Raw genomic sequence first — 20,604 nt, forward strand, 5'->3', positions numbered from 1 at the left:
ACAAAAAATCATTTCTATGGAATAAATATATACAAATCATTTCTATGGAATAAATATATACATTCTGCCACGATAGGGCCTTCTTCAGTCGAAAATAACACTAACACCTCGATTTGCGTTCAGGACTACATTATGTACATCAAAGATGCTGTCACGTACAATGTCCAAATATCATTGATATATTCTGAATTAAAGATTGTGGTTGTCCTAGATAGCTGACATCGAGTCAGCATGTGACCAAGGACGTATATATCTCACTTTTAAATCCTTGATGTGACCGAATATTTTGCCTACGTCGTAGTGGCCCATTGGTTAAGATGTCCCGACATATTACATGTACCACAAACCCTCCACCTCTGGGATGCGGGTTCGAAATCCACGTGGGGTAGTTGCCAGGTACCAGAAACATTTATACATATGTACATTGTATATATGTTTCTGCAGGTACTGACCGCTGGGCGGTGTTTTTTCTCTGAATACTTCGGTTTTTCCCCACCAACACAAACCTGGAACGTCTTTAAATGACCCTGGCTGTTAAAAGGACGTAAATTGATAAAACCAAATATCAATGCATGTGTAGGTATCACAGAATAAATTTTGTATTTAGCGCCAAGAGTACTGGGTTGTAATTAAGTTGAGCGCCACCTGTTGGCCAGGTAAGTGACCGTGTTATCAGTATGGCGACTATCCGTGTTTGTTGATCAGCTACAGAAATAAGACAGGTAACCCAATTTGTTAGTTATTAGAACTTATAAAGTTTAAGTTTTAATACCTACTGTTGTCTAGCTGTAATGTTATATGGAGGTCACGTCATGTACACATGTATGACCTTTACACATCAAACACCTGAGCTGTATACGTCATTACAAAGTTATATTTAGCTGTTATATATGGGGATCTCTTGTTGTAACCCGAATCCAATAATAAAGATTACGGCGTTGAGAACGTTAACTGTAGAATGGAATCAAACCTCAATAGCCTGTATTCAGTCGTCGCAAGTTCCGCTCTCAAAAAATCAACACGCCATGGGGCACGAGTCGCCTGATCGTTAGATGTAGGTATTGAGATTTTTTATATGATGCTTATCAGAAGTTTCTCATCGTCTAAACTCGAACATGGTTAGAGAGGAGGTATAACCTACATGTATTGAACATTGCTCAGCTGATCGAGAGAGCTATTTATTGACATGACCCAATGTGTTTCTCTAAAAACTAATACTTTGATATTCTATTGACTACAAGTACTATAAATCTGACCCTAGCCGAGATTCAAATATACAAATATATACCACTTTGTGTGATACTTTGGAGTGGTAAATGTAATATATATGAGTCTGGTCCAACCCTTGATGATGAAGGCATCAATTTCAACCTTGTTTAAATCCTTAATATTCTTCCATGGACTTCACCTGACTGGTTCATGCATTAGGTCATATTGGGTGAGAGCAATCATATATCACTGTGTAACTTTAAAGGCAGCTGGTCCCTGACACTCTAAGACCCAATAATTATTCTTATTATTCTCTTTATTTCCTCCAATTTGAAGATTACATAAATAGAATAACATACATGTAATACAATATTCAACATGGCTTAATCTGTACAAAGAATAATGTAAGTGATGTGACAACTAGCTGAGTAGATGTACATACAACTATTTAGTACTATCTATAGTGCAGTATAGTGGTGCAAAATAATTAATAGACAATAATATATATAATAATGATAATAATTATAGTCAATAAATAAAAAGAATAATAATGATAATAATAAAAATCAGGGGAAAAAATTAACACTTCAGTATGTATATATACACAATGAACCCAATCAATTAACTACACATACAAGTAGTAAGAATAGTCATAATTAGACGTGATAACTATTTGAAAAAATAATTTAACATTTTTGAAACATATCTGACAGAAACGTGGCGAAATACTATTATATCTATACTGTTCAAATCATACATAATTTTACCACCTATAAGTATATGAAATAATTGGAAGTCTGAATGGGAATGTAAGTATACGTTAAAACCGATTCCATCTATACTTAAAAGCTCGCACCATAACCGATCTCGCACCTCTTCCGTAAATCCACACTGTAACACAATATGCGTATATATTTCATTATACATTTTCCCACACCTATGACATAAATCTAATTTATCCGTCTCTGGACTTCTTAAATCAACAACCAATCAGTAATGAAATGCAGAATTAATTATTGTGGAAAAGTTATAATTTATTATGAATGAGTCTGGTGTCAGTGTCACTTTCTGATGAACGTAGACGACCTATTTTGTGAATTAATATTTAATATTCATCCTCTATTTATGCTAATTTTTACTCCTTCAGATCAAAGATGGCGAAGCGATACCAGCCTTAGTCTGGTGTCTGTGTCACTTTCTGATGACCGTAGACGACCTATTTTGTGAATTGATATTTTATATTTGTCCTCTATTTATGTGAATTTTTACTCCTTCAGATCAAAGATGGCGAAGCGATACCAGCCTTAGTCTGGTGTCTGTGTCACTTTCTGATGACCGTAGACGACCTATTTTGTGAATTGATATTTTTATATTTGTCCTCTATTTATGTGAATTTTTACTCCTTCAGATCAAAGATGGCGAAGCGATACCAGCCTTAGTCATGGTGTCTGTGTCACTTTCTGATGACCTTAGACGACCTATTTTGTGATTGATTATTTTTATATTTGTCCTCTATTTATGTGAATTTTTACTCCTTCAGATCAAAGATGGCGAAGCGATACCAGCCTTAGTCTGGTGTCTGTGTCACTTTCTGATGACCGTAGACGACCTATTTTGTGAATTGATATTTTATATTTGTCCTCTATTTATGTGAATTTTTACTCCTTCAGATCAAAGATGGCGAAGCGATACCAGCCTTAGTCTGGTGTCTGTGTCACTTTCTGATGACCGTAGACGACCTATTTTGTGAATTGATATTTTATATTTGTCCTCTATTTATGTGAATTTTTACTCCTTCAGATCAAAGATGGCGAAGCGATACCAGCCTTAGTCTGGTGTCTGTGTCACTTTCTGATGACCGTAGACGACCTATTTTGTGAATTGATATTTTATATTTGTCCTCTATTTATGTGAATTTTTACTCCTTCAGATCAAAGATGGCGAAGCGATACCAGCCTTAGTCTGGTGTCTGTGTCACTTTCTGATGACCGTAGACGACCTATTTTGTGAATTGATATTTTATATTTGTCCTCTATTTATGTGAATTTTTACTCCTTCAGATCAACGATGGCAAAGCGATACCAGCCTGGTGAGGGTATAGTGGGGGACGATGAGTTAGCCTATGATAGCGAGCTCCAGCCCCATCTCGGCCATTTACAGTTCGATAATGAAGGATTTACACCATTCGATTTCAACAACCCTGAAAATAACAATGAAAATGCAAAACCTTCTGATAAGGCTAATATAGAGCCAGAGGTCAAATCAGGTCAAGATCAAAATGTCACCTCCAGTGTGCAACAAAATGGCAGTGCTACCAGCGAACCATCAGTAACTATTCTGACAGATAACTCAAATCAAAATGGAAATGCCCAACCTCATGGTACTCCAGTTCATTTTAAAAGTTCTTCAGAATCAACTGCCAAATCAAAGGCACGTAACAAAGATCATGTTGTGATCCGAACGGCTAATATACAGGAAACAGAGAGATGGAGAGACTTGGAGCGACAGCGTCCCCTGAGACAGAGGCACATCATGTTGTTAAAAATCTTTGGTGTTATTGCATGTTTTTTCTTCTTCCCAACCGGCATACCAGCTATGTATTATGCATTTAAAACTGAAAAAGAATTTGATGAAGGCATTATGCGTGGTAATATTGATGAAGCTCAGAGATGTGCAAGGAAATCAGAAAGGTTAATTATTTTTTCTGGTCTCCTTGCTATACTGACAGCGGTGATTGTGTTCGCTGTAGTGGAACGGTCCCTCATGGACGAACAAGCCTACTGGGACAGCCATAGCTCCAGTCGCGTCCTTCCACCCTAAAATATTTCTTCATCTCCTAATGGAACGATTACCTGCATACTCTTTTGGATGGGCAAATCCGAATTATACATTTTTTAGATTCATGTAGAAAACATGTCATTAGAATTTCATTAATGAACATGATATTATCAAAATGGCTATATATATCTATATAATATGTCTTCTGAATCCCATCTTTGTCCTTGATAAGAAACCTTTTATCTGTAGGTGACAACATCTGATGTAGATTTCCAGTTCGAGGTCCATCTTACCATTGATATTTTTTCACCTTTAGCAGTTTTAGCTGTATGTATGAAATATTCAATGATTTGTGATACATTATTATGCAAGGGTAAATAAGTATGGTTTGTAAACATTTCAAAGACCTGTTTATTAATTGATAACTTTCCATTTTACAATTTATTTAGGTCTTTGTGTTTATAATACAACCACCTTGTGTTATATTCAAGGGAGGATAACGTTATACCAATTATGTAATGTACATGTATGGGTCCAAGGGGAGATTGTTATACCAATTATGTAATGTACATGGTTCCAAGGGGAGAATTGTTATACCAATGTTTATGTAATGTACATGGTATGGGTCCAAGGGGAGATTGTTATACAATATGTAATGTACATGGTATGGTCCAAGGAATGTTATACCAATTATGTAATGTACATGGTATGGGTCCAAGGGGAGATTATTATACCAATTATGTAATGTACATGGTATGGGTCCAAGGGGAGATTATTATACCAATTATGTAATGTACATGGTATGGGTCCAAGGGGAGATTATTATACCAATTATGTAATGTACATGGTATGGGTCCAAGGGGAGAGATTGTTATACCAATTATGTAATGTACATGGTATGGGTCCAAGGGGAGATTATACCAATTATGTAATGTACATGGTATGGGTCCAAGGGGAGATTATTATACCAATTATGTAATGTACATGGTATGGGTCCAAGGGGAGATTGTTATACCAATTATGTAATGTACATGGTATGGGTCCAAGGGGAGATGTATTATACCAATTATGGTAATGTACAATGGTATGGGTCCAAGGGGAGATTATTATACCAATTATGTAATGTACATGGTATGGGTCCAAGGGAGATTGTTATACCAATTATGTATGTACATGGTATGGGTCCAAGGGGAGATTGTTATACCAATTATGTAATGTACATGGTATGGGTCCAAGGGGAGATTATTATACCAATTATGTAATGTACATGGTATGGGACCAAGGGGAGATTATATACCAATTATGTAATGTACATGGTATGGGTCCAAGGAGAGGTAATTATACCAATTATGTAATTTACATGGTATGGATCCAAGGGGAGGTATTATACCAATTATGTAATGTACATGGTATGGGTCCAAGGGGAGGTAATTATACCAATTATGTAATGTACATGGTATGGGTCCAAGGGGAGATTATTATACCAATTATGTAATGTACATGGTATGGGTCCAAGGGGAGATTATTATACCAATTATGTAATGTACATGGTATGGGACCAAGGGGAGATTATTATACCAATTATGTAATGTACATGGTATGGGTCCAAGGAGAGGTAATTATACCAATTATGTAATTTACATGGTATGGATCCAAGGGGAGGTAATTATACCAATATGTAATGTACATTGTTTGGGTCTAAGAGGAGGTAATTATACCAGTTATGTACATGGTATGGATCCAAGGGGAGGTAATTATGCCAATTATGTACAGAATATGGTGTGGGTCCTAGGGGAGATAATTATGTGCAGTAAATGATATGGGTCTAAGGGGAGGTAATAATACCAATCAGTATAGAGTTAACTGAATAATAGTGAAGGTTAAAGGGAGATAACTAGTTGATGTAGACAATAGGATGATGGTGACACTAGCTTTCTAGGCTGCCGATCGGCGGCTTGACTTCAGCTTACGTAATACATAGACGTGAAAGTGACACCACAAGCCAAGATGGTAATAGCCCAAGGCTGCTAATTAGGGCCACTGGTGTGTTGGTCAGGGGATCAGGGATCGATCACACCTCTTTTGTTTACTTAATTATCAAGCCTGGTATTTTGGTAGTTTAGTAAACATGTTCTGGGGACAAACATGGCCCTGCAGGTAGGGCGTAAGAATTGTACCTGCTGCCCCTATTGCATGATCGTAAAAGGCAACTAAATTTAGGATATTATCTTTTCTCTTCTTCCTAACTGACTTTATCTTTCCTAATGCCTCCCTTGGCACCGCCTCACTTTTGGCCTTGAGTTGAGCGTTCGCCCCTGTGAGGAAGGCTCTAGGTTCTGTCCCCTGGCCGTGACACACCAAAGTCTATAAAAGTGGTAGTTTCTGCTCCTGCTTAGCGCTCAGCATACAGGGAGTGGGACAACTGGTTCGCCCGTTGTCAGTAAAATGTGACCGGGTGAGGTGTGTTGCTTGGTGTCTTCGGCGGCATGCTTCAGTGATATAGCACTATAAAAAGGGTAAAATTTCCACTATACAAGAAGACACTACATGAATATACCGCAGTCTCCTAAAACACGCACCTCGCAGAACATACAAGCAACACACCACATACATGGGAGGCCGTCCTTACATGACCATAGCTGTTAATAGGACGTTAATTAATCAATCAAACAAACAAACAAACAAACAAACAGGGCAGGGCGTTAGGTTATAGGGGCATGGCATCAGGTAAAAAGGGCACTGAGCAACGCCATGCTAATCGGGGCTGTGGGAAACACTACTTTGTGTAAAGTGGCATCTACAAAAAGATGGTGATTCCTTAATTTTATTGTTTACATCTAAGCCTGGTAGCAGATTAACATTAAACTAGATATTATTTCATAACATGTTTGTGTTGGTGTGTGTTACACATGTTATGGCGTAAAAACTTGAATAGATTGTCTTTAAGCAGATCTCAAATAAATGAATTGCAAATTATCAAGATAAGCATGATATTATCCAAGTATTTGTTACTTGTTATCTTTGTCGGAGACCCACGGTTGATTAAACTACACTATGCTACATGTAGCATAATGAAATCCACAGGGACCTGGCACAAATTTCTAAAAAACAGTATAACATTATATATTGATATTATAATATAACATAAATACTGTTGGTTAGAAAAATTGTGCCAGGTCCCTGTGATGGGTCTTGGCCGGTACAGATTATGTGTACATGTACATGTCCTATTTTGTCCATTATTCATGCTTATTATTCAGATCTTTGTCATTGCTTGGAAAATGAAATAAAGAAAATGATGGTCACTTTTCTTTTTAGATAGATTTTTATAGAATTCTACTTAAGAATAACAATTATATAAACTGGTATAATTTTATGACATGTATTATTATGTAAATGTGTATAGAACTGCTGGGCATGAATCTCGCCTAAAATTGAAATCAATTTATACAATTTTTTGTATCATATATATATATTCTATTTTAGATCATATGTACTAAGTCTTTCAGAATATTTTTGAGAATATTAAAAATGCACTCTGGGTGATAGAAACTATACATATTAGATATTTGTTGTCATTTTAACAAACAGTAGAATACACCCTAATATCAAACCACATACAGAGTATATTGGAAATGTTAAAATCTTTGGACAATACCACTCCACTACTAACAAAAATCTAAAAGTTTGAATCTGATGTTAAGCATCTGCCATGCACTGACCTTGGGTCAGTGGTTTTTCTCTGGACACTCAGACTTTCCTACACCTATACCTGGCACGTCCTTAAATGACCCTGGCTTACCAAACTGTTGGATAATTCATGTATTATCATATTACCTCCCTTATTTGCCTCTACTCCAACACGTGTATGAGGCCTTATTCCACCATGATTAATACATGGGTTGGATATGTCACACAACCCATCGTCATGTTAACCTCTAACATTGTTGGAGTAGTTTGACACCAACAGATTGCATGATAGTAGTAGTTTGTCAACAATAATAAAGTTTGACATCGATAGGATCTAGCCCTGTAACACAAGAATTGATACCAACTCTATTGTATGTGTTAACATCTTTATCAGAACACCAGCTGCTGGAATAGTGCCAGTAAGAGTTACTTCCCCTTACATTGTGGGCTGTACAGTAGATTGATTGACTTTTTGTGATGAACAATCTCACACCTTAATTAATTTCAAATGCATTGGCATTAAAATACAATTTAGATTCTTTAAGACATGGTAAACCTTTAAATTTTCAGTCTTCTGCTTGGATTTACTTGACTTTAAAGTGAAATATTTTATCAGGATCAATGTCTTCCAGATATAGGAGTATTTGTTAATGGGTTTCAAGTGAAGGTGGAGTCATAAAGATAAGCCTCCATTACAGACGAGACAATGATTACAATAAGATAACTTGACCTAGAAATAAGTTGAGTCATATAGATGTAAACTAGCAATAAGCCTTCACTACAGACGAGACAATGAATATAATTAGATAACTTGACCTAGAAATAAGTTGAGTCATGAAGACGAAAACTAGCAATAAGCCTCCACAACAGACGAGACAATGAATATAATAAGATAACTTGACCTAGAAATAAGTGGAGTCACGTTAACTTACAATAAGCCTCCACAGCAGATAAGACAATGAATATAGTAAGATAACATGACCTAGAAATAAGTTGAGTCATGTAGATGTAAACTAGCAATAAGCCTCCACAGCAGATAAGACAATGAATATAGTAAGATAACATGACCTAGAAATAAGTTGAGTCATGTAGATGTAAACTAGCAATAAGCCTCCACAGCAGATAAGACAATGAATATAGTAAGATAACATGACCTAGAAATAAGTTGAGTCATGTAGATGTAAACTAGCAATAAGCCTCCACAACAGACGAGACAATGAATATAGTAAGATAACTTGATCTAGAAATAAGTTGAGTCATGTAGATGTACACTAGCAATAAGCCTCCACTACAGACAATGACTACCGTAAGATAACTTGACCTATAGATAGGTGGAATCATGAGAATGGATATTGGACTTATAGCATGGTGAGATCACAGGTGTTCGTTTCTAATATAAGTATAAGTATAATACTGGGTCAAGGTCTATAACTCGGCCGGCCATATAACACTACCCAATTTCAGAAAAAGTATGATTATTAACAAACCGTATAGGATATGATAATAGGAATACTCTCAATCGACAGCCAGATAATTTATCTTTAATTTGGTATATGATACAATATATATCATGCCGTATAAATGTCACTAGGTATCCAGAAACATCGGAAAACAGCCAGATTTCAACTGGTCGGACACTGGTGTCCTCCGATAAACACGCCAGGGCTCTAATGGGTAGCTCAAAAACCACTGCATGTCAACATTTCAGCTTCATAGGAATTAAAGTTTGGTTTTTTAATGTTTGTTAATAATCATACTTTTTCTGAAATTGGGTAGTGTTATATGGCCGGCCGAGTTATAGACCTTGACCCAGTATTATACTTATACTTGATAATTTTGTAGTCACAAATATAATTATAACTTACCATTAATAGTACACTTATTATCGCCTTCTGAACAGTTAAATTAAATTAAATGTTAAGGCACATTGGCCTCTTGTTGTGTTATATCTCCATAACATAAAAAATCTAGTCGAATTGATCCTCATAATATAGTTTACTAAAAACTTTCACATAACGCATTCATTTTTAACTCTTTTTTTTCCCTATAGAATCACGCCGTTATCTCAACCAATCAAAAGCGACGGTACAAACTGCGGCGAAATTTTTTCCCCATAAGCTGATAAAGTAAATTTTTAGCAGAATTAAAATCATATTTACATTGTAATCGATATGAGTGATAATTGTACAGCATTGCTTCATAACAGCACTCCAGTTTTCCAAAAGCTTCAATGAGAGCCTTAATTTAGTTATTGTAGGTATATGATATCACTGCTATAAAATGTTAACAAAGACATACAAAGTGTGTGGGGCGGCAACAGTCATCGGATAAACCACCTCTGCTAAAGTCATGTAAGCCTCGCGGGGGGTCTTGTTTTAATAATCACTGTACAAAGAACAAATGCGTTTGAGTTCTGATCCATAACATAAAAAGGAAATGACAAATAACTTAGTTTTCCCAGAATCAGAAATACATGTTTCTGCCAAGTTTTATCTTCAAAAGACGACGGAAAATCGTTGTCTCTTGTAAAACCTCTTCTTGTCGATGACGTTCCGACGTCGTCAAAAGACTTGTTTGTCGATGACATCACTGCTTAAAAGCTGTAGTATTTGACCTTTGGACAACGTCATCAGTTGAAAACTTGTCGATGACGTCATGACTTAAACGTTTTTGACAGTTTGTAATATAAACAGATGTCGTCGGTTGATCTTTGTCGATGACGTCATGACTTTAAAGTCGTATTAACCTTTCGTGTTATGGACATCGTCGGTTGATTGACCGAACCATTAAAGCATTGATGTCACTTATTTTCAACTTCTTCGGGGTAAGAAAAAATGTTTGCAAATTGTGTGAATCGGCGTAGCGAATTATCACAAAATTTGCAAACAAGTTTTTTTTTTCGTAACCAGATGAAATTAAAGAAAAATATGACATTAATTCTTATAATTAATCTTATAATAAAACAAAAAAAAATAAATATACATTTCTAGTGATTTTTCAAGGGATTCTTTTTCCGAATTATACGCAACGTCAATGTCTCTATTGTGACGTCACGAAAACGTCGGGGTTTCGCTCCATTCTCGGATATTTTTCCAACGTGTTATGAAAAAAAGTATTGGCCAATCAGAAAGCCAGATTTAGTATTAAAACAAAGAAAAAGATATTACAGTGTTAAACATTTGTATAACAGACCTCGTCAGCTGATGTTGACGTCATGACTTAATCAAAGTGTTGACATTTTGTATAACAGACCTCGTCAGCTGATGTTGACGTCATGACTTAATCAAAGTGTTGACATTTTGTGTAACAGACGTCGTCAGCTGATGTTGACGTCATGACTTAATCAAAGTGTTGACATTTTGTGTAACAGACGTCGTCAGCTGATGTTGACGTCATGACTTAATCAATGTGTGTTGACATTTTGTGTAACAGACGTCGTCAGCTGATGTTGACGTCATGACTTAATCAAAGTGTTGACATTTTGTGTAACAGACGTCGTCAACTGATGTTGACGTCATGACTTAATCAAAGTGTTGAGCAGATTTCGTTGACTTATCAAGTGACATTTTGTGTAACAGACGTCGTCAGCTGATGTTGACGTCATGACTTAAATCAAAGTGTTGACATTTTGTGTAACAGACGTCGTCAGCTGATGTTGACGTCATGACTTAATCAAAGTGTTGACATTTTGTGTAACAGACGTCGTCAGCTGATGTTGACGTCAAGACTTAATCAAAGTGTTGACATTTTGTGTAACAGACGTCGTCAACTGATGTTGACGTCATGACTTAATCAAAGTGTTGACATTTTGTGTAACAGACGTCGTCAGCTGATGTTGACGTCATGACTTAACCAAAGTGTTGACATTTTGTGTAACAGACGTCGTCAACTGATGTTGACGTCATGACTTAACCAAAGTGTTGACATTTTGTATAACAGACGTCGTCAGCTGATGTTGACATCATGACTTAATCAAAGTGTTGACATTTTGTATAACAGACGTCGTCAGCTGATGTTGACGTCATGACTTAACCAAAGTGTTGACATTTTGTGTAACAGACGTCGTCAGCTGATGTTGACGTCATGACTTAACCAAAGTGTTGACATTTTGTGTAACAGACGTCGTCAGCTGATGTTGACGTCATGACTTAATCAAAGTGTTGACATTTTGTATAACAGACGTCGTCAGCTGATGTTGACGTCATGACTTAACCAAAGTGTTGATATTTTGTATAACAGACGTCGTCAGCTGATGTTGACGTCATGACTTAATCAAAGTGTTGACATTTTGTGTAACAGACGTCGTCAACTGATCTTTGATGACGTCATGACTCATGACTTAATTAACCATAGTGTTGACTTTTTGTATAACAGACCTCGTCAGTTGATGTTTGATGACGTCATGACTTAACCAAAGTGTTGACATTTTGTGTAACAGACGTCGTCAACTGATGTTGACGTCATGGCTTAACCATAGTGTTGACTTTAGTGTTGACATTTTGTATAACAGACCTCGTCAGTTGATGTTTGATGACGTCATGACATAATGATAATGTTGATATTCTGTATAACAGACGTCGTCAGTTCATTTTTGATGACGTCATGACTTAATAATAGTGTTGACGTTCTGTATAACAAACCTCGTCAGTTGATTGTTGATGACATCATGACTTAATAATAGTATTGACATTGTTTGATGACGTCATGACTTATTAACCATAGTGTTGACATTTTGTATAACAGACCTTGTCAGTTGATGTTTGATGACGTCACGACTTAACCATAGTGTTGACATTGTTTGATGACGTCATGACTTATTAACCATAGTGTTGACATTTTGTATAACAGACCTCGTCGGTTGATGTTTGATGACGTCACGACTTAACCAAAGTGTTGACATTGTTTGATGACGTCATGACTTATTAACCATAGTGTTGACATTTTGTATAACAGACCTCTTCAGTTGATGTTTGATGACGTCACGACTTAACCATAGTGTTGACATTGTTTGATGACGTCATGACTTATTAACCATAGTGTTGACATTTTGTATAACAGACCTCGTCGGTTGATGTTTGATGACGTCACGACTTAACTATAGTGTTGACATTGTTTGATGACGTCATGACTTATTAACCATAATGTTGACATTTTGTATAACATACCTCGTCAATTGATGTTTGATGACGTCACGACTTAACCATAGTGTTGACATTGTTTGATGACATCATGACTTAATTAACCATAGTGTTGACATTCTGTATTTACAAAGTTCGTCAGTTGATGTTTGATGACGTCATGACTCATGACTTAATTAACCAGTGTTGACATTCTGTATAACAGACCTCGTCGGTTGATGTTTGATGACGTCATGACTTAACCATAGTGTTGACATTTTGTATAACAGACGTCGGCACGATAAAGCCTATTAGACCTTCTATCTAACGCGCGTTCAGTGTCAGCTGAATTTTGTCGATGACGTCATTTTTCCCCAAGTGCAGTTGAATTTGTTTTCGGAAATGTTTGCAAAATATTCAAATTGATTATCGCATTTTATCATTGAATATTTTTTTTTGTGTGTCAAATAAAAATATGTATTTATATGGTATATAATCAAGCGATTTGTTTCTCAGAATATCATCAAAACACTATAATGTTACATGTTACACTTGTTTTATTTTAGGTCGAATAAAATATAGAGCATCATACAAACAAGAAATCATGTGGATAATCAACGAATAATTGTAAATACTGTCCTTACATCGAGTATACCCCGACTGTCCTCTGACACCAGACAAAGACATTCTGACAGTTACATAGCCTGGCTCGGTTATACGTCTGTAACAAAGCTTTGTTTGAGGGTCCTAACAAAGTGTGACTATAATTTGAGGGTCCTTACAAAGTGTGACTATAATTTGAGGGTCCTAACAAAGTGTGACTATAATTTGAGGGTCCTTACAAAGTGTGACTATAATTTGAGGGTCCTTACAAAGTGTGACTATAATTTGAGGGTCCTTACAAAGTGTGACTATAATTTGAGGGTCCTTACAAAGTGTGACTATAATTTGAGGGTCCTTACAAAGTGTGACTATGATTTGAGGGTCCTTACAAAGTGTGACTATAATTTGAGGGTCCTTACAAAGTGTGACTATAATTTGAGGGTCCTTACAAAGTGTGACTATAATTTGAGGGTCCTTACAAAGTGTGACTATAATTTGAGGGTCCTTACAAAGTGTGACTATAATTTGAGGGTCCTTACAAAGTGTGACTATAATTTGAGGGTCCTTACAAAGTGTGACTATAATTTGAGGGTCCTTACAAAGTGTGACTATAATTTGAGGGTCCTTACAAAGTGTGACTATAATTTGAGGGTCCTTACAAAGTGTGACTATAATTTGAGGGTCCTTACAAAGTGTGACTATAATTTGAGGGTCCTTACAAAGTGAAATTTGGTCCTACAAGTGTGACTATATTTGAGGGTCCTTACAAAGTGTGACTATAATTTGAGGGTCCTTACAAAGTGTGACTATGATTTGAGGGTCCTTACAAAGTGTGACTATAATTTGAGGGTCCTTACAAAGTGTGACTATAATTTGAGGGTCCTTACAAAGTGTGACTATAATTTGAGGGTCCTTACAAAGTGTGACTATAATTTGAGGGTCCTTACAAAGTGTGACTATAATTTGAGGGTCCTTACAAAGTGTGACTATAATTTGAGGGTCCTTACAAAGTGTGACTATAATTTGAGGGTCCTTACAAAGTGTGACTATAATTTGAGGGTCCTTACAAAGTGTGACTATAATTTGAGGGTCCTTACAAAGTGTGACTATAATTTGAGGGTCCTTACAAAGTGTGACTATAATTTGAGGGTCCTTACAAAGTGTGACTATAATTTGAGGGTCCTTACAAAGTGTGACTATAATTTGAGGGTCCTTACAAAGTGTGACTATAATTTGAGGGTCCTTACAAAGTGTGACTATAATTTGAGGGTCCTTACAAAGTGTGACTATAATTTGAGGGTCCTTACAAAGTGTGACTATAATTTGAGGGTCCTTACAAAGTGTGACTATAATTTGAGGGTCCTTACAAAGTGTGACTATGATTTGAGGGTCCTTACAAAGTGTGACTATAATTTGAGGGTCCTTACAAAGTGTGACTATAATTTGAGGGTCCTTACAAAGTGTGACTATAATTTGAGGGTCCTTACAAAGTGTGACTATAATTTGAGGGTCCTTACAAAGTGTGACTATAATTTGAGGGTCCTTACAAAGTGTGACTATAATTTGAGGGTCCTTACAAAGTGTGACTATAATTTGAGGGTCCTTACAAAGTGTGACTATAATTTGAGGGTCCTTACAAAGTGTGACTATAATTTGAGGGTCCTTACAAAGTGTGACTATAATTTGAGGGTCCTTACAAAGTGTGACTATAATTTGAGGGTCCTTACAAAGTGTGACTATAATTTGAGGGTCCTTACAAAGTGTGACTATAATTTGAGGGTCCTTACAAAGTGTGACTATAATTTGAGGGTCCTTACAAAGTGTGACTATAATTTGAGGGTCCTTACAAAGTGTGACTATAATTTGAGGGTCCTTACAAAGTGTGACTATAATTTGAGGGTCCTTACAAAGTGTGACTATAATTTGAGGGTCCTTACAAAGTGTGACTATAATTTGAGGGTCCTTACAAAGTGTGACTATAATTTGAGGGTCCTTACAAAGTGTGACTATAATTTGAGGGTCCTTACAAAGTGTGACTATAATTTGAGGGTCCTTACAAAGTGTGACTATAATTTGAGGGTCCTTACAAAGTGTGACTATAATTTGAGGGTCCTTACAAAGTGTGACTATAATTTGAGGGTCCTTACAAAGTGTGACTATAATTTGAGGGTCCTTACAAAGTGTGACTATAATTTGAGGGTCCTTACAAAGTGTGACTATAATTTGAGGGTCCTTACAAAGTGTGACTATAATTTGAGGGTCCTTACAAAGTGTGACTATAATTTGAGGGTCCTTACAAAGTGTGACTATAATTTGAGGGTCCTTACAAAGTGTGACTATAATTTGAGGGTCCTTACAAAGTGTGACTATAATTTGAGGGTCCTTACAAAGTGTGACTATAATTTGAGGGTCCTTACAAAGTGTGACTATAATTTGAGGGTCCTTACAAAGTGTGACTATAATTTGAGGGTCCTTACAAAGTGTGACTATAATTTGAGGGTCCTTACAAAGTGTGTGACTATAATTTGAGGGTCCTTACAAAGTGTGACTATAATTTGAGGGTCCTTACAAAGTGTGACTATAATTTGAGGGTCCTTACAAAGTGTGACTATAATTTGAGGGTCCTTACAAAGTGTGACTATGATTTGAGGGTCCTTACAAAGTGTGACTATAATTTGAGGGTCCTTACAAAGTGTGACTATAATTTGAGGGTCCTTACAAAGTGTGACTATAATTTGAGGGTCCTTACAAAGTGTGACTATGATTTGAGGGTCCTTACAAAGTGTGACTATGATTTGAGGGTCCTTACAAAGTGTGACTATAATTTGAGGGTCCTTACAAAGTGTGACTATAATTTGAGGGTCCTTACAAAGTGTGACTATAATTTGAGGGTCCTTACAAAGTGTGACTATAATTTGAGGGTCCTTACAAAGTGTGACTATAATTTGAGGGTCCTTACAAAGTGTGACTATAATTTGAGGGTCCTTACAAAGTGTGACTATAATTTGAGGGTCCTTACAAAGTGTGACTATAATTTGAGGGTCCTTACAAAGTGTGACTATAATTTGAGGGTCCTTACAAAGTGTGACTATAATTTGAGGGTCCTTACAAAGTGTGACTATAATTTGGAGAATGTTAGTACAGTACAGAGTGACTATAATTTGAGGGTCCTTACAAAGTGTGACTATAATTTGAGGGTCCTTACAAAGTGTGACTATAATTTGAGGGTCCTTACAAAGTGTGACTATAATTTGAGGGTCCTTACAAAGTGTGACTATAATTTGAGGGTCCTTACAAAGTGTGACTATGATTTGAGGGTCCTTACAAAGTGTGACTATAATTTGAGGGTCCTTACAAAGTGTGACTATAATTTGAGGGTCCTTACAAAGTGTGACTATAATTTGAGGGTCCTTACAAAGTGTGACTATAATTTGAGGGTCCTTACAAAGTGTGACTATAATTTGAGGGTCCTTACAAAGTGTGACTATAATTTGAGGGTCCTTACAAAGTGTGACTATAATTTGAGGGTCCTTACAAAGTGTGACTATAATTTGAGGGTCCTTACAAAGTGTGACTATAATTTGAGGGTCCTTACAAAGTGTGACTATAATTTGAGGGTCCTTACAAAGTGTGACTATAATTTGAGGGTCCTTACAAAGTGTGACTATAATTTGAGGGTCCTTACAAAGTGTGACTATAATTTGAGGGTCCTTACAAAGTGTGACTATAATTTGAGGGTCCTTACAAAGTGTGACTATAATTTGAGGGTCCTTACAAAGTGTGACTATAATTTGAGGGTCCTTACAAAGTGTGACTATAATTTGAGGGTCCTTACAAAGTGTGACTATAATTTGAGGGTCCTTACAAAGTGTGACTATAATTTGAGGGTCCTTACAAAGTGTGTGACTATAATTTGAGGGTCCTTACAAAGTGTGACTATAATTTGAGGGTCCTTACAAAGTGTGACTATAATTTGAGGGTCCTTACAAAGTGTGACTATAATTTGAGGGTCCTTACAAAGTGTGACTATAATTTGAGGGTCCTTACAAAGTGTGACTATAATTTGAGGGTCCTTACAAAGTGTGACTATAATTTGAGGGTCCTTACAAAGTGTGACTATAATTTGAGGTCCTTACAAAGTGTGACTATAATTTGAGGGTCCTTACAAAGTGTGACTATAATTTGAGGGTCCTTACAAAGTGTGTGACTATAATTTGAGGGTCCTTACAAAGTGTGACTATAATTTGAGGGTCCTTACAAAGTGTGACTATAATTTGAGGGTCCTTACAAAGTGTGACTATAATTTGAGGGTCCTTACAAAGTGTGACTATAATTTGAGGGTCCTTACAAAGTGTGACTATAATTTGAGGGTCCTTACAAAGTGTGACTATAATTTGAGGGTCCTTACAAAGTGTGACTATGATTTGAGGGTCCTTACAAAGTGTGACTATAATTTGAGGGTCCTTACAAAGTGTGACTATAATTTGAGGGTCCTTACAAAGTGTGACTATAATTTGAGGGTCCTTACAAAGTGTGACTATAATTTGAGGGTCCTTACAAAGTGTGACTATAATTTGAGGGTCCTTACAAAGTGTGACTATAATTTGAGGGTCCTTACAAAGTGTGACTATAATTTGAGGGTCCTTACAAAGTGTGACTATAATTTGAGGGTCCTTACAAAGTGTGTGACTATAATTTGAGGGTCCTTACAAAGTGTGACTATAATTTGAGGGTCCTTACAAAGTGTGACTATAATTTGAGGGTCCTTACAAAGTGTGACTATAATTTGAGGGTCCTTACAAAGTGTGACTATAATTTGAGGGTCCTTACAAAGTGTGACTATAATTTGAGGGTCCTTACAAAGTGTGACTATAATTTGAGGGTCCTTACAAAGTGTGACTATAATTTGAGGGTCCTTACAAAGTGTGACTATAATTTGAGGGTCCTTACAAAGTGTGACTATAATTTGAGGGTCCTTACAAAGTGTGACTATAATTTGAGGGTCCTTACAAAGTGTGACTATAATTTGAGGGTCCTTACAAAGTGTGACTATAATTTGAGGGTCCTTACAAAGTGTGACTATAATTTGAGGGTCCTTACAAAGTGTGACTATAATTTGAGGGTCCTTACAAAGTGTGACTATGATTTGAGGGTCCTTACAAAGTGTGACTATGATTTGAGGGTCCTTACAAAGTGTGACTATGATTTGAGGGTCCTTACAAAGTGTGACTATAATTTGAGGGTCCTTACAAAGTGTGACTATGATTTGAGGGTCCTTACAAAGTGTGGACTATATTTGAGGGTCCTTACAAAGTGTGACTATAATTTGAGGGTCCTTACAAAGTGTGACTATAATTTGAGGGTCCTTACAAAGTGTGACTATAATTTGAGGGTCCTTACAAAGTGTGACTATAATTTGAGGGTCCTTACAAAGTGTGACTATAATTTGGAGAATGTTAGTACAGTACAGAGGAAACACATAAGTAATGAACCCCCGTTATATGTTTTATCTCACAATAAAACATTGATTAGTCATACATAATTGATAACAGGAAAATTGGAATGATAAACCAGGAGCATATTTAGGCCGTTCTGTCTTCACTATCGTTTGATGAGCACCACAGGAACTTGCATTTAAAAAGTTGTTTTTATGTATCAGAGGTCTTGGTATTAAATTCTTTAAGACAAAGGAATAGAAGTCCTCTGTTATATTTAAAAAACAACTCCTTAATGCAAGTGCCAATAGAATCCGCGTTTGGGAAATCAAGTCTATGCGCAAACATTCACAAAGCTGTATTTTAGATGTTTTACCGTTTTTAAAACGTCAGGGCAACGAAATAGATTCTAATCACAGCAACATAAACTTACCTACCGAACCACGGAAACGAGATCTTCGAATGTGAAATTGTTTATTAATAAAAAGAGTTATTTATTTTTTCATTTAATTAGTAATAAATTACCAGTTTTCGCGCCTACAAATTTTGTGTTAATTATATTTTGTTCGTGTGGATTCGTTATTTGTTCAAGCTCATTTTTGCGCCAAAAAACAGCATGTTTGCCAAGTTTTGTTGTAGTTGATACAATTGTACGAACGACGATTAAACATTTTGTTATTCTTTTTATCCGAAACCTTTTCTGGTACACTGCGGTGTTAATGGGTTAACATTTTAGTGAGCATGAACAAGTTTTGTTAACATTTTAGTGAGCATGAACAAGTTTTCATAAACACGGACTAGGGCCTCAATATCAAATATTTGATGTCTAGATACGGCATTAAGGAAGTTCATTATCCGAACCAACTTCGGCAACACAAATATCTCACAAAGCCCCAAAATGGATTGGCTTGATCAAACTGCCTTCTCACAGTCATTAGAATAATCGTATGCTATACGATGTCGTCGTCATGAACAATACGTTTGTCTTTAAGACGCTATTCCCATAGAAACACATGGGTTTGTCACACCATCACACACATATATGTTACGTTCAAGTCTTTGGAGAGGCTGATGCTTTGACACCGAGTTCCCGGACAAACTGTGGGGATCCCCCGACACACGACATCGACGTTCCGATCGCCTGGTTTATAGAGAACACGCCATATTTCCTGCTGTCTTTGTCCTTGTGATGTTTTTCCTGTGGTGTGAAAATAGAATGAATACATCTCGGGGCATGCTTGTTGCGACTGTTGATTAGTTCGGCGGTTCGTTTGTTGGATATTATTTGGAAAAGTTCCTTTGAGGTTATAAAGGTTTCCCGGTCCTGTACACAAAAAAGGAGAGGATTCAGGCATGTTTGTGGAGGACAGAAAATTAGTTGACATTCTAATAAAGCATACGCAATCATACATCGTATCTTACACGTGCAGATATGCAGTCACATGACATTTAAAACACTATCACAACGGGATATATACTTAATACTTTCGGGACCTTAGATTTAGGTTTATATTGTTAATAAAGACAATTAAAGACTGTGCCAGAGTTTGGGGTGGAAAATTGATACTAGAGTACCAAGAAAAACGCCATAGACCTACAGTCGGTACCTGCCCCACGTGGGGTCCGAACACGCAACCCAGAGGTGGAGGTACAGTGATGTGATCACCGTGACCTCTAATGACCTTGAATGTTTTATAAGACGTTCAGATCACTGAGACACCAGAAGTTGTTAATTATATATACAAAACGATGACTTATGTTTAGCTGATGTT

At 36.5% G+C, this 20,604-nt stretch overlaps 2 protein-coding genes and 1 long non-coding RNA gene across 5 annotated transcripts in view; 2 read left to right on the forward strand and 1 right to left on the reverse strand.

The window, feature by feature from the left end:
- The first annotated feature begins 640 nt into the window (after positions 1-640).
- On the forward strand, positions 641-4,169 carry LOC138335905 (uncharacterized). 2 transcript variants are annotated; one of them, XM_069285086.1, is made up of 2 exons: positions 641-722; positions 3,270-4,169. In XM_069285086.1, exon 2 carries the CDS (start codon positions 3,277-3,279, stop codon positions 4,027-4,029), a length of 753 nt encoding a protein of 250 aa, XP_069141187.1. In that variant the 5' UTR covers positions 641-722; positions 3,270-3,276; the 3' UTR covers positions 4,030-4,169. The 2 variants fall into 2 exon arrangements, with proteins under 2 accessions (XP_069141187.1, XP_069141188.1); XM_069285087.1 differs by lacking the exon at positions 641-722 and adding an exon at positions 810-1,054.
- Positions 4,170-5,136: 967 nt separating this feature from the next.
- On the forward strand, positions 5,137-7,544 carry LOC138335906 (uncharacterized). Its single transcript, XR_011210351.1, has 2 exons — positions 5,137-5,414; positions 5,650-7,544. It is a non-coding gene; the product is annotated as an uncharacterized lncRNA (long non-coding RNA).
- An 11,745-nt stretch (positions 7,545-19,289) lies between these two features.
- The window catches only part of LOC138335907 (uncharacterized), a 30,968-nt gene continuing 29,653 nt past the window's right edge, over positions 19,290-20,604 (reverse strand). Inside the window, exon 3 of one of the 2 annotated variants that reach the window (XM_069285090.1) lies at positions 19,290-20,030. In XM_069285090.1, the coding sequence (XP_069141191.1) occupies positions 19,884-20,030 (147 nt within the window). In that variant the 3' untranslated portion in view covers positions 19,290-19,883. Of the gene's footprint in view, positions 20,157-20,604 lie in introns of both variants that reach the window. The other variant, XM_069285089.1, reaches the window with a different exon arrangement.

Source organism: Argopecten irradians, chromosome 12 (genome assembly GCF_041381155.1).
Source record: "Argopecten irradians isolate NY chromosome 12, Ai_NY, whole genome shotgun sequence".
Taxonomy (NCBI): Eukaryota; Metazoa; Mollusca; class Bivalvia; order Pectinida; family Pectinidae; genus Argopecten; species Argopecten irradians.